This window comes from Fistularia commersonii, chromosome 3 (genome assembly GCF_037954325.1).
Source record: "Fistularia commersonii isolate RoL2024-O1a breed Wild chromosome 3, RoL_Fcom_v1.0, whole genome shotgun sequence".
In the NCBI taxonomy this organism is placed as follows: domain Eukaryota; kingdom Metazoa; phylum Chordata; class Actinopteri; order Syngnathiformes; family Fistulariidae; genus Fistularia; species Fistularia commersonii.
The window spans coordinates 8432299-8447371 of NC_141286.1; the positions used below are offsets into that span (position 1 = coordinate 8432299).

The 15073-nt window shown below is 43.5% G+C and overlaps 1 protein-coding gene across 1 annotated transcript in view; it reads right to left on the reverse strand.

Annotated features, from left to right (window-relative positions):
* The window catches only part of igsf11 (immunoglobulin superfamily member 11), a 100018-nt gene that overhangs the window by 59422 nt on the left and 25523 nt on the right, over positions 1 to 15073 (reverse strand). The window contains exon 2 of the mRNA XM_086143488.1: positions 5795 to 5824. Coding sequence (XP_085999614.1) covers positions 5795 to 5824 — 30 coding nt within the window. The remainder of the gene's footprint in view (positions 1 to 5794; positions 5825 to 15073) is intronic.

Genomic DNA, 15073 nt, shown 5'->3' on the forward strand with positions numbered 1-15073 from the left:
GTAAGGGTATGGAAGGAGGTCTGTGTGTGTGTGTGTCCGTCTCAGTTCCTATTACCCCGACACAACACTTCCTAAATTAGCCCGCAATAACCACTCTTGACCCCCCCCAACCCCGGGGGCTTGACCTCACTCACCAGAATGGCGGCGAAAAAAAAAAACTCTCCCGAAATCCACGCGCAACAAACCGCGCCTGATTCCAAGCAAGGTGAGATTTTCCCGGGGTTGTAAAAAAATATGAGCCGCACTACAAATAAGACATCTTGAGAGCAGCGCAGTTGCTGACCTTGTTCAAGAGTAACTTGCGGCTACCGTCTCTGTTATGGCCTATATGCTGAAAGTTAACTCACTGGGTTTTCGCCGTTCCCCTTTCTTATTCCGTTATTGTTGCCAACTTCTGCCCGCTGCTCTCATGCATGTTAGAGGGGCTGGAATCGCTGGCTGAAGGGCAGCCAGCGCCTGGCTGTAGGGTTGTTTGGGGGCATTTTACTGAGGGTAATATTGAGCTAAATGAATGAGAATATGTGGAGTCATTTGGACAAGAGCCCCCGCTAAATTGCCAAAGATTTTTTATTTTATTTTATTTTTTCCATCAAATTGAATGATTCATCTGGCGGCAATGAAAAAGAAACTTTCTGGCAGGGGAAAAAAAAAGAAAAAAAAGAAAAAATTATCCAATCAGCTCAATTGTCAGGGGGATGTGGAGAATTAATTCTCATCAAAGCTGGTTTTAGGGATGAGGTTGTGCAGCATTTATTTTCTTTTTTTTAATTATTGTCTTAATATCATGGTACACGACGGTATTAATTCATTTCTCGCTCATTAAAACCTTGGAAAAAGCTCCTGTATCCCCACGTCTGCATACTAGGAGCAAAAGTCAAGTGGACACATCTAGTCCAAAGCTATCGATAGGGGGAAAATCAAATACCCCCCTCTTCCACTCGATCAATAGGGCGTATTGCTGCTTATCATCGGCAGCTCTGGTGGAAGAATTCATTAATTACTTCTGTCAAAAATCATTAAAGCGAGACTTACTTGATAAGGGGTGAAAAAAAAGGCCATAAAAAATTATAAGGCTTGTCCTCTATTATGTGTAAAAAGCTTGTTGGCATGTTTTTTTAATAAAAACACAAATCTGAGGACACTTATGTATGCATTTGTTATCACAGTTTGAAGACATGACTGACTTCGGACTAAGTCCATCTTGCATTGATTTTGATTCAAATCAACCTTGAGCCAAAAAGGTTATATTCCTGATGAGTATCCGCGTTTCTGATTTTCCTGACAGAAAAATGGCATCAGGGACACAAAAAGCGGTTTAAAATCAGCTGCGTTTGGGATTGAATTGTGACCATCAGGGGAATAAACCTCATCAAATTCTATCTGTAACATCCTGCACAGCTACTTTTGGGCCAAAATAATTGTAACATGATGAGCTGCACATTTCTAAAAGAGGCCAAACGGGAGATAAGATGAAACATCTAACCCAGTAACCCACTAATGAGCGGAATACATAACAGCGGAGACAGCGTTCACAGGTGTGTATGAGCGAAAACGGCGCCGCGCTCTGGGAGATTCCTCCTTCTAATCTGCTTCTGTGAAGAAAATGAAAATAAAACAACCTGACACGATTCATTTGTTCATTATCTGGACCCGCTTTTCCGGCAGTCAGGGTCCCGGGATGGATGGAGCCTATTCGTCTACATCCGACTTTTCACTCTCTCATTCACATGCATATAAAACCTTACAACAATGCACTCTTATTCACACATTCGGGCAATTCGGGGTGTGTTTTTTTTTTTTTGGACTGTGAGAGGAAAGCCGTGCAGACATGAGGAGTGCATGCAAACGCCACACAGGAAGGCCCGCCTGTCGGAATCGAACCACGGACCGAGTCGCCGTCAGGTGGAAGCGCTAACCGCTGCACCGCCGTGATGCAATACGCTGATTTTAGAAATCATATTTGATTGAAGATGACTCAGTGGCTTCCCTTTTCTGTATTGTAATGTGAAATTTTCTGTTTCTTTGCCAATCATATATATAGAGAGAGAGTGAGAAAGAGACAACACACATAGAATTAAAATGTCACTTTTACAAACTCCTGTGCCGCCCAGCCATGAAGAATATAAAATTATAAAATGGTAATTTACCGTATCTGTGGTTTGTCTGTCCTGGAATTATGATACCTGACATAGCATAGTCTGTGTAACAAGCAGATATCTATAATAAATAAAACAAAACCCATTTACTGTCTGACACTGAGTTGATGGAAAAAAGAGGGCCACGGAAACCCACACCTTAACATTCCTTCCCTGGGAAGAAAAAAAAAAAAAAGAAATTAAATAAATTCATTATGTTCACTTGTGATTCCACACAGTGTCGTTTCTTTTGAGGATGGAAAAATATATAACTGTGTTTGTGTGTGTGTATTTGTGTGTGTGTAAACAAGGTTATTAAAACATCCAGTGCAGTGCCAGAAACACAGCCAGTTGGTGCAAAGGAGGACAGATTAATTTGAATTGGAAATCCGAGCGCCCGGCGGCTCTTCAATAGCTAAGTGGCGACCGCTGTTAATTCCGCGTGGTGTTTGTTTCAACTTTAAACTTTAATTGGATTAAGAATATGTTTTCACTGAAAGGGAGATGGAAGGTTCGTCGTCGCGGAACCCTGGTTTCAGTATACAGGACGCAGCCCATTGGAAATAGTGCTAGCGTGTCCTTTACCATCCCATCCATGCTGTGAGGCTGTGACCCTCCAACGGCCCGATGAACCCCGCATGTGTGTGTGTGTGTGTGTGCGAGACAGTCTGGAAAACCAAGGTTGCAAGTTCACCGAGAGCATAACATGAAGTTGAGAGCGAGAGATAAGCAGCAGAGTCCAAAAGTGAGATTGGTGTTATTTCAATCCCTCTGAACATAAAGGCACCTTTCATGCAAAGCGACGAACCCCCCGCGTCTCTGAACGCACCGGCAAAGAATAAGGTGCATTATTTTCACTACACAAAGCTTGTGACATATATTCTGTTTAGCAGCATCTGACATATTTTATTTTTATTTATTTTTTGTCCTTGGTCGCATCAGCAAGATGCAGAATAAAATGGAAGCACAAGCCGCACCATGTCAATCGATTGGCTACAGCTGGATGTAACCGCTCTGCAATAAATCCTCCCCTTGGAGAAAATTATCATGTTCGCTTTCTTACGGGATCCCAGCGAGTGATTTGTCGATTTATTTTTATGGCCGGCCGCAAATTGCGACGCCGTTGAGATCGAAGCCGCTCGTAATGTGCGCGGTCCTTTCACGTGAATGAGTATTTCACCGCGCAAATGACTGTACTTCCTGAAGAATTGACGAAAATTCACAGAGAGAGAGAGAGAAAGGGAGTAAGTGCCGGGTATTTATCGTCCTGTTGAAGCGATCTGCAAAAATAAAACAATTGCTCCGATCTTGTCTTTTTATTAACTCAAGGGGTTTCTCTCTTCCCGTACCCTTTTTCCTCCCCCCTCCAAAATTTCCCCATCCCTCAATTGTCCCCAGATGGTATTATATGAACTCTCATTACAAAGGTGGTAATAGACTGCTCAGCGTTAGAGCCCCTTCTATTATCTGTCAAATGTACATCTCTAAGCTGATTAGCCCGAGCTGGCTTTTCAGTATTTCAATTAAGGACGTTTTTGAATAGTGGAGCAGATCGCATGACTTACATTCATTACTGGCGTTCTTGGAGCATGACATGATACTCAAATGCCATAATCCAAGGAGCGCGATGCAGCGGCGAGCTGCGGGGTCGCCGACACGGTGGCATATTTTGAGCTCGTTCAAGTGTTTGTCCGCGTCTTTTTGAGCGAGATACGGAGAAGCAGATAACACTTAAAGTATTTGGGTCAGATGGTGTGTGTGTGTGTGTGTGTCCACGTGGAGCACATGGTTTTTGTGACGTCATTAGCATATGAGCCAAAATATGATGATCTCGGGGTATTATCAGTATCTGTTCAAGGTTTAGGGCTTTATGAAATACCCACTTGACACCGGAGTATAACCACCATGTTTTATCATTCTGTTTGGTTTGACTCCCTTTCTCGCTGTTTCTCACGCTCGCCCGCTCACCCACACATACACACACACACACACACACACACGCACACACTAATCCATTCAGTCACTGTTAATCCAGCTGTGTGCTTGTACAGACACAGCTGACAACCATGTCACCACAGCGGTGATGTCATACCTGTCTGCATTTTGGTTGCTAGTGACGCCACAATATCCTACATGCATGAGCAACATTGTGTATTTCTTTGCAAAATTTCTTAGTCCATTAGTTCAGGAAGCGACAAAACACAATTCCGCTAGACCTGCAGCAGTTTCTTGAGCAGGTTAATCATAATCCTAGCTTTGCCAATTTCAAATGAGACTTTCTTAATTTACCTCTCAACTACGCTTCTTTCTTTATGTTTTGTAAACATTTGAACTCATTCACTCACACACAGTGTGCAGGATAAGCAGTGTAGATAATGAATAGGGGTCCGGATTCATCTTTCTTTTTAGCATCTCTAGTACCAATTAAGCAACAAACATTAATTCTTACATAAAGACACAGGATGATAGCTGGTGTAAAAGCCTGCTGCCGCATAGTATTGTAAATAAAAAAAGAATCCCCCATGCTTAATACATGTAACAGAAACCAGAACAGCAGGAAACAAATGCTATATATTTTGGACTGTTAGGGTGTTTATTATTAGCCGTGGGAAAGAAGAAAAAAACCCGGGAAGTTGACCTGGCAGCCAGACGTATTACCGAGGGGTGTAAAATGTTGCCACGTCTTTGACATGCTGAAGCTGAACACATCACTCTTCATTTACTTAAGCCCGAAACCGCATTGCGGTAAGTCGGGGTATTACCCGGGCGGTGTCGAGGTCCAGACCCCGGCCCGAAAAAAGGTCCCGATGCTCGCGAGGAGGTCACATTGAGGAATACTGAGCCATGACAGAGGAGGAAAAGCGATCCCGGGGAAAATAAACGGACCACCAAAAGCGGAAAGGAGGTAGGCAATAAACAGATAGACAGAGATGCTGAGTACTAAAATGTAGTAAAGGAGACAGCAGATGGTGGGGATTATTCAGGACTAAAATACTCTGGGATCTACAGAGGGAAGGCCGCAGACATAAACCGCTACAGACTCCATCTGCCAGAAATAGACCAAAAAAAAAAAAAAAAAAAAAAGCTTTATGTCCACCATTGCGGTGATGATGAAATGCAGTCTAGATGGCAGGAACAAACTCGGATGAATACCGTATCAAAACACTGCGGTTGCTTTCACATGGGCCGGAGAGATGACAGCTTCACATCCCACTTATTCCAACACCTTAAAAATGTTAAATCAACCCACCAGGTGAGGATGTAAAGACATCAATGTTGCATCCTTTTAATTCTTTTTGGCACTGGCAGGTTACACCAGCATGAGTGGACTATTCCTGTGTGTTTCCGCTTGATAATAATTGACACCCATAATCCGCCATTTATGTTTGCAGTGATTAGGATAACAGGCTGCTATGTATGTATGTATGCGTGTGTGCATGTGTGTGTGTGTGTGTGTGTGTGCGTGCACCATTTCACAGCACTCAACCGCAAATCTCCCTAATAACGCTTTGGTATCCATCCACACACCCTGAGCAAACACAAAACCAGATCCAGTCTAATGCCTGCTAATTACTTCAGACTCCCCCGGAAAAAAAAAAAAAGAAAAAAAAAACGTGGGAAAAGAGAGAACCGAAAGAATTAAAGATTTTGTTTCTTACCTCTCCCTCTGTGTGTCTCAAACCTTGAACCTGAAAAACAAAAAACAAACAAAAACAAAAGAAAACATAATTAGCAACGGGAGATTCTAAGCAGGTCATTTAGAAATCTTCCAAACCCATAGATTTAAACAAACATCAACATTAGATTCTCTCCGTGGGCAGAAAGAAATGAACAACCCACTCGGCAGCCCTCCTCCACACCCCCTCTGTAATTGCCTGTCAAGCCATGTCACTTAAGTTACTTTTGCTTGGATTTCCGTAGACGCTCTTTGAAGGGCGCCACATTCCACATTTGCGTCGATTGACCAACCGCTGGTTTCGGCTTCTTTGTTTTTTTTTTTTATTTCCCCGGTGATTGACTCGGAACGATTCCAGGACAATTAGTGCAAACAACAGCGGCGGAAGCCGGATTTAAAACTCAAGGTTGCCGCGCGACTTCCGCGTGCAACGCACGTTGGAATTCTACCACCAAATCATAGAAACGCCCCTGGAGACGAATTTCTTTGACCTTCACGTACTCGTCGATTAAGATAGTTTACGGACGAGCTTGCACGTTTGTCCGCAGGGGGTTCTGAGTTCTGAGCAAGAAGGTCTCTGGTTCAAATCCAACCAGGGCATTGCCATTGTGGTTTGCATGTTCTCCCAGATTCCAAAAAACTTGGAGACTCTTACGTCGCCCAGATGGGTGAACGAAAGAGCAAATAGTTGAATATATGTCTGTATATACAGTCGTGCGATCGACTGGTAACCAGTCCATGGTAAACCCTGCCTCTTGTCCAAGGATAGCTGGGATAGCAACCCCCCACCCCCCTATTCCCCCAATGAATGAATATTTACAGTGACATCATAGTCACGCAAGGATGCTTCATACACTCCCTTCCAATCACACAGGATGACACGAAAAAAATCTATCAATTTTCTTTAGAATTTCCATTTAAGCCAGACCAAATGTTTTGCAGCCTCTCAGCTGACTCAGCTGATTATTACGGAATTTTACACAGAACCCGACAGACGTATGTGCTCTCCTGCTGCACGTCTACCCCGTGTGGATTTTAGCTAGAGCTCTAGCTAACCAGTTCTATCCTTACTATCCTCATAGCTGTGAACACTGTGAATGTCCCCAGTGTGAGACCAATAAAGACAACTAAATCTTATGCGAGAGAGGAAAGACCTTTTAATAACATCGGCATGCAAATCGGCTGAAATGGCAAAAAAATAAAAAAGGCGTTGGAAGGCCTTTGGGGAAGAAAGGGGAATTAGCAAAAACGTCAATTATTAGGTTTCAGTGTGAATAATTCCCCATTAAAAAATAACCAAGTAATAGTTTATCAGCCCCAGTTTCAACAAGGTGCTTGCTTCTTTGTGTGTGTGTGTGTGTGAGTTTGTCAGTGTGACGTATTTATTGACTAATTATCTGTCCTGACAGCGGGCAGTTAATTAAATCCCTCCCCGGCGCTGAGCACGGGCTAATTATTGTGCATGGATGCATAAACACCAAAGGCCTGCATCGCATGTGCTAAATACATGTCACATAAACACACAAAAGCAAACCCCGCATCAACGGCCGTAGCATTGCAGTCGACAGTGCAGATCGGTTAGGGACTTCTGAATCAGCGCCCTGTTTTATTTGGAACAGTTGTTTTTCAGCTGCTTCGAAAGACGCGACGTGGAAACTAACTTTTGGTTCCTCTCTTTTTTTTTTTTTTTTCCCGAGGTAAACAAAACCACATGGTAGCTTGATGTACCCCTCCGCCGCATTGCATCTGGAAGGTCACCAGCATCATCATCATCATCATCATCACAGCTGCCACCGCTACAACTGGCAGCGATCGCTAAATCTGACTCCACGCATTCGGGAACAGCAGCGTAGCTGCGGCGCGCTTTGAACATCTGACTGCTTCAGCGGGATCCAGTCGAATAAAGAGGTGACTGACAGAGCCCGTGGTGCAGATGTCACAAGGTATGATTCATCCTGGCTGTCTGCGCTATGGATTTTTTTTTAATGCAGAAGATATACCCGGAAAACGCTTGGCGGTTAACATTTGCATCGTCATTTCTATACTTCATAAATAATGGATTCGGTGGGAATTTAAATGAATGTTTTATGCGCCTCCCAGTGCCAAACTATCCAGGACAACGCTGCCAGAAGAACATCCCAAAAACAATGTTCCTCCCAAGATCCCGCCGCGCCCCCCCTTCCTGACTGGTTTCCATCCCGACGGACGGGAACAAAATCACGTCCTCTCGATGACGGGCTTGTTATCTAGACAGTTCGTACATATGTTAACAGATGCCAGCTACATTTTCTGTCTGACATCAGATCTGCTATGAGGGCCACGGACCGATTTGTGATGTAGCGCCAATTCGGAAGTTTGAATTTTACTGAAAGTGCCTCTAAGGTTACGGCCAACCACCAAAGACCGTCGCCCGTACGGTAACGTTATTCGGAAAACACTCGTAGCTTCGATTAATCAACCTAAACGTAGAAGATGTGTAAAAAAAATAAAATAAAAAATAATCACTCCTTGTTTTTTCATAGCTAACAGCGGTGTACTGTTGGGCAGCTGCATTCACAGTCCCGTTAAAAATTGGGGACACTGGCAGTCACAATGCGTCCAATGTTGGAAAAACCTTTGATTCTACCATGCTAAGACTGCAACTGACCACCCACGCTACAGGAGTTGCGCAAGCCAAGGGAGCTACTGTGGCATAAACAAACGACCCACTATGGATACACACATGCCGCTGTGCTTTTGAGCGACCCCGGTGTGCGTTTGCCCCGGTGGCGACTACTTTTACAAAAAGGCGCTGCTAGCGAAGCAGATAGCGTTCGGTCGCACGAGAATACAATTATCGCCCCTTCATGTGTGACGGGATCGAATTCATGGTTAAATGTGCAAAAGAAAAAAAAGGGCCGTTGTATGAGTGAGTTGTCATCTTCCACATTTTCTGCACGAGCCTGCAGCCTGCTGATGATTTGGGGAAGGGGTGACGGAGGACGTGGACGGCAGGTCCTCTCTCTTCCTCCCACATAAGCACTCTGCAGTCGGACTCGGAGGGGAGCAATCGATTCACAAGTTTTTTTTTTTTTTTGTATTTCTTAAGCTGCGGCGCCTGACTGGTCCCTTTCAGAGAGTTTCTGCAAGCCGGAACAGAGGCTCATGGGAAAGGAGAAAAACACAGTTTGAAACAGTTACTTAATTAGACCTGTCCAGCTGGAAATATAAAAGCCGCGAACAGCAATCACACAAAGTCCAAGTGCCCCGTCGGGTAATATCGACATCGGATTTTCTTCGGAGGGACTAAACTGTTAGAGAACCCGATCGAGACGAGAGCAACAGGTACGTTTTCCTCTCCGGCTGTGATCGGTCTCATCTTTTTTCATCCCTTCTCTCCGACGTGGCGTGACGGAATAGGCGCCGGAGACTTCCTCGAGTAGGTTGCGTTTAATCTCAACCTCCGAGGCGCTTTAAAAGGCAATTTCAAAAAAAGCTTGAAAGCTCAACAATTGGCGGCGAAGCCAAGCACTTTCGAGGGAAAGTCAGTTTCCATGGAGACCGAAGCCACCCCAGCCGCAGACCCCACCTCCTGCAAACCCCCGTCACAATGAGTTTAAAAAAAAAAAAAAAAAAAAGTGAAATCCCGATGACAGTCTCATATTGCGAAGCGTGCCGTTCTTCTCTCCCTTGGAATTACATCACTGCTCTTGTTCATCTATGTGTTTTTCTTCTTGGCTCAAACATCTGCCGCGGTGTTTACCCAGGCTAGTAATTGCTCATTTGCAGTCTCTTGGCAATTTACCCTGAACTCTGTGAGGCATTCCTGGGAATAATAGAGAGATATATTGGGCCTAAACAAGAGGGCGGGGGGGGGAGAACCCCCAGCCTTGTCCTCTGTCTGCTGGGACAGGCAAGAAAAATGGGCCTTTGTTGATTTGCCAAATGCTCTCTGGTCCCTGAACTGAACTCTCCTGACTCCACAGGTACACAAGTGACATATTGTCCAGAATCATTTGAAAAATTTGGAACAAAACGGCATCTTAGAGGTGTGACAGTTACAAAACAAAATCCCCGATCTTCCTCTTATTATGCAAATCACTGCACTGAGGAGAATAAATACATCGGCTGCATCGCTGGGGGAAATCACTCGAACGCACCGTGAGGTAGGTGCCGTCTCATTGCGCCGTTTTGTCCCCGAAAAATGTGAAGCTGTTGCTTTAAGAATCCCTGACTCTAATCTGATCTCTCTCAGGAGCTCGTCACCTGGCAATACCGCCTGAACCGCGGTAACTGCACAAAGGATGAAACAGAAGAGAGGGGTGGAAAAAAAAAAAAATGGCTCGTGTTCTGTCGCAAGCAGAGAGAAATGAAAAAGATGGTCGGTCGTCACATCATTTCCGCCTGAAATTTAGTTGTAGCGCGGAGCCTCGGGTTATCAGAGCGCCACGTGGCGCCGAGGGACTGCGCAAGAAATATGAAGCTACGCTCACGGAGGCTGTCTTTAAATCTCCTGACCCGGCATGGCAGGGAAAGAAAGGTAAACAAATTCACTAATTTCTCGAGGTACCAGGATGAGGGAGCGGTAAACTTTTCCGCTTTGAGGTTTTTAATGGCTTCGTTTTTAATTAGCATTCGCTAACCAGACCACCGAAAGCTACTTTGGGTTTGTTGCTTTGCCCAAGAGCCAGGAATTGAACCGCCAACCTCACGATGGGAGGCGTCGCCCCACCGGCAGCGCGGCTCGGAAGGAATCCACTTCGGTGTGTACGATAGGGAAAAAGTCAGCCTTTCATTCTCCCATTTCATAACAACGGTGATTTTATCTTATCCTCATTGTTTACATTTACAATAAATTCAACAATAAATCAAAGCGGCTGAGATACATCAACTAACCGCCTCTGACTACGGAGGCCAATCCTGCGCGCACAGACCGACGGCACGGTCTACGAATATTCCTATTGAATGAAACGTAGGCGGATAAAATGTAATTTCTGAATCAAAATCTTTCTGTGCGCCGACACCGAGACACTACTTCGCTCCCTGTGCTCAGGAAATGAGATTTTAGACTGCTTTATTGAGTTTAAAACAATTTGCGATTTGTCTTGCTCGTCTGGAGGCCGTTCTATTTTTGAAATGCGGCTTCTGCTCAGATCGGGCGGTTTTAAACGACAAAAATGAATATATCTCTAAACCTATTTCCTGACGTGGATGTTGAAAAACCACAGGTCTCTTGGAAAAATAAATAAATAAAATGGATCGCTCGCGCAGGTGGAGAAAACGGGACGCGGTTCCGTACCCAAATTGTGATAGAGACACAGGGTTTAGTTTTTAGTTTAAAAAGTTTATTAGGACAGTGTACAATTACATCAAGCACAGAGGCAGAGATGTTTGTACTAGATTGTAGCTCATAGCTAATTTCCATCTGTTGTCCTGGGAAGACAATACAAATATAAACCTGTAAAAATAGACAATATATATAAAATATACAAATAGGCAATAAAACATATATATCAGATATATATAAAATATACAAAAGGCAATAAAATATATATAAAAATATACAAATAGGCAATAAAATACATATAAAATATATAAAGAATATTCAAATAGCCAATAACATATATATAAAATATTCAAATAGGCAATAAAATATATATAAAATATATATAAAATATACAAATAGGCAATGAAATAACTATACAAATAACTATACAATATATAAACAGGCAATAAAATAAGTAAAACCCAAGTTGAAAGTGATATTGTTATCATATTGTTGTGATATTAGTAGTTTGGGGAATGAGGGTCGGGAGGGACAGGAACAAAAGTCGTGCTAATAGTTACATGCTAATAGCTAATGCGTTAATACCTTTAATATTCATCAAACAAATAACACCGCTGGACGCCTGGCAGTAAATCAAGCCCCTCTACCTGGGAACCTACGAAATGAGACCTCAAGATGATACGAGCCTAACCTCCATCTCATTATTCTTTATTCTGAGCGCACACTTTCACAAACGAAAACCAAACACTCTGGGGCACCTTTATCTCTGCGTGCATTTTTAAAGACCGTGTTGCGAAACATGCAGGGTCACCTTGACGGCGAAAAACACAGCGAAAAAAAAGTACACGAGCACCGATCTGCCCGGCTGAGATATATAGTACCATAAAAGTTTTATTGAAATAAATAAGTAAATGTCAGTTGCGGCGTGTTTTGCTGTATTGCCTCTCTGCCTGTTTTCCCTTCAAAGTGAGAGAAGAAAAAAAATGTGTTCAGTGGGCAAAGAAGAAATGTAGCTTTAAGGGGGGGAAGAAACGTGGTTCCCAAAGGCAAACCCGTGCTCAGCCATCGCCAGGTAGCAAAGCAGCCATGCTGAAGATTCTTAGAGACCCCACCCCCACCCCCACGCCGCTCCCCTACTTAAGATGCAGAACATTGTTTATCGCCACACAAATTGCATCTTTTATAAGCCGCTCTTTCAGCGTTTGTTCACACATGATTTCGTGACCCGCGGTGTTCACACCTGACACCCCCACCTTGCCGTAACAAAGCCGTTTGTTTTCGAGTCTAAAAGCTTCATTTAGACTCGTACGTTCACGACGAACGGAAAAACAACAAAACAAAAATGCACGCTGTCCTTGAGAACCGTGGAAGACGTTTCAAAAAAAAAAAAAAAAAAATGGTCTGACTTTATCCCGCTGATCATTTTTCATCATCAACCCTCGTCGTTACGATGCCGGCTGCACTGAAGAGGGTGTTAAAAGATGTTTTTCTTTATGGGAGATGATTTGTTTGTTTTACGTTCCAACTCGCAGCCTCCTGGGCCCTAACCTACATTACAGTACAAAGCCTATTAATGATTAATGATCAAACCTTTTAATATTGCTCATATAAAATATATTCGCACCTGAATTAAACAAATGCGGAGTTCTGTTCCAAAACAACGACCAGCCATTTCACATCCAAATTATTACCTCTCAAATGTGTGTGTGTGTGTGTGTGGGCGTGTGTGTTCTGTCTGTGTCTTTTCTGTCTCAACAACAGTTCTCCACAAGAGACAACATTTCTCACCAATAGTGTTTTGCCTAGTGTCGCAATACTGACAGAATATTGGAATAAATTGCTCTTCAATAATTGACTCCAGAGGTCAATTTCAAAATCTCGTTCCAGTTTCTGTATCTTTTTGGCTCATCCTAGGAAATTCAATTTCTTACTTTGGGTGATCTTATGGAGCTGTTGTTTTGGGTTAAATCTTGGGGCTGATGCGGAGGACGATCCCAGCTGGTGGGGAGGGAGGGTTCACCGATCGCCAGGCAATATATAAGACATGCAACCATTCACTCTCCCCTTTATTCATCTGGTTAATTTTGGGTCGCCGATGAACCAGCTGCATGTGTTTGGACCTCCAGAGGAAACTGGAGAACCCAGAAGAAGCTCCTTTCTCACTGAGGAAGTAATAACAATTTTCATGGTGTTCTTTCTAATGAAAAAAATGTCTTCATTTTGATAATTTTTAAGAGCCATTGTTTTGGGTCAATTCTTCCACTGACTTCTCGGTTGGTAATTCTGCCTGCCCAAGGATTATTCTAGTCTGCATTTCAACACTATTTTAACATTATTTCATCAGGTTGTTGACCAATGTTGACACGATGTAACAATCCTGAATCCCTGATCTTGTCTGCAGAAGTATTTCTTGTCTTCGTAGAATTTCGCTCAATTTGGAGAAGGACATTCTAGCATTGGCGGTTCTCCTTTTGACTTCCTTATCTGACAATAAGCATGATCTTTATTTCCTCTGCGCTCCTTTTCAAGTTGCGCTCAACCCTGCTGCATTTCCTTTGTTCCAACGGCCGGTAAGTCCTCATTTTCCGCAGAGAACCAGAGGGGAATCATCAGTATATTGCAAATTCTTGATACGGACGCCACCAATGTTGACGTTTTTAAAATTTAAGGTTTGTGACGATGTTTTCGGAGTGCGGAGGAAAGAAACACTGCGATACCTCGCATCCTCACTCTTGACACTCGTCTGTCAAGTTGCATGGCAGCTCTTTGAGTCCAGCAACAAATTCACAATCAAGGCGATAAATTGTTGCAATCACCACGACGCATAAGCTCAAAATTACTTTTCAGGGTTTCATTTCAACAATTTTTTTTTTTCATCTATGGCGCCATCAAACAAACTTTGCAAACGTGACGTGACTGCACGCTCAAATGTGTAATTACAGAGAAATAATGAGGCACTTAAGAACTCAAAGCCCTCACAAACTTGACATCTAAGGCAAGTGCAAAATAATCATCTAATCCAGATGTTCATTATCGCCGAGTAGGGAAACGTCTCCAGAGGTCAATTAACACGCTGTTTCAACTCAGCACTCGCTGCGAAGAAGTCCAGTCCAAAGTTATGTGCATAAAGACACGCATGTACGAGATAATGTGCACAACCTGCACAAAAGCCCGAGGAGATACAGACTCCACACGAGACGCTGGAAGAAGGCTTTGCAATGAAACGCGGCGTCCATCGTACTTCGTCGCTCTTTTTGCAGTTGGCAGACGTGCAACTCCGCTGTGCACGTCCTTTTAATCACGAGTCGCGCTTATTGGAATACGTGTGAAGCGAAGGCTCACGGAATCGCCGTAGAAATGTGCAACGCGACTCCTCTCGACGTGTAAACCTCCGGAAACAAAACCGAGCATTTAAAAGCGAGGATGTCAAACTGGCTGTGTATCAGTACCAGTTGTGATGAATAATATCCTGTTCTGCCAGTTACCAGATGATGAGATACCAGATGGAGAGAACGGTACCATTGTCCTGTATCAGGGAGTGATGTACAAAGAGTTTTTCGTTTGTTTTTTTTTGTTTGTTTTTTTTTGGGCTTTCTTGGAAGCCACTGTATTTCAGTATCTGTTCATTGTTTGTGACGGACATGTGCATTTGTGAGATAAATTAGGGCTTGTCTGTGGAGGTTCTTCGTCATCCAGGTCATGTGAATTCTGGCTGAAAATCTTCTTTTCGTGGCAACTGGACTTAAATTTCTTCATGAAATTTCTTCAAGAAATTCAAGTCAAGATAAACTGGGGCTGCGTTGGTCCCTGGTTCGATTCCGACCGCATGGAGTCTGCATGTCCCCCTCCTGTGTCAGGTTCAGGTTCTCCAATTTCCTCCACCTGTACGTATACATCATTGGAGACCCCAAATTGCTCAGAAATTGCCCCCGTAAATGACAGAGTAAATGGTCGTATTTGATTATACGATGTGTAATTGGGAAAAAAATGAATGGT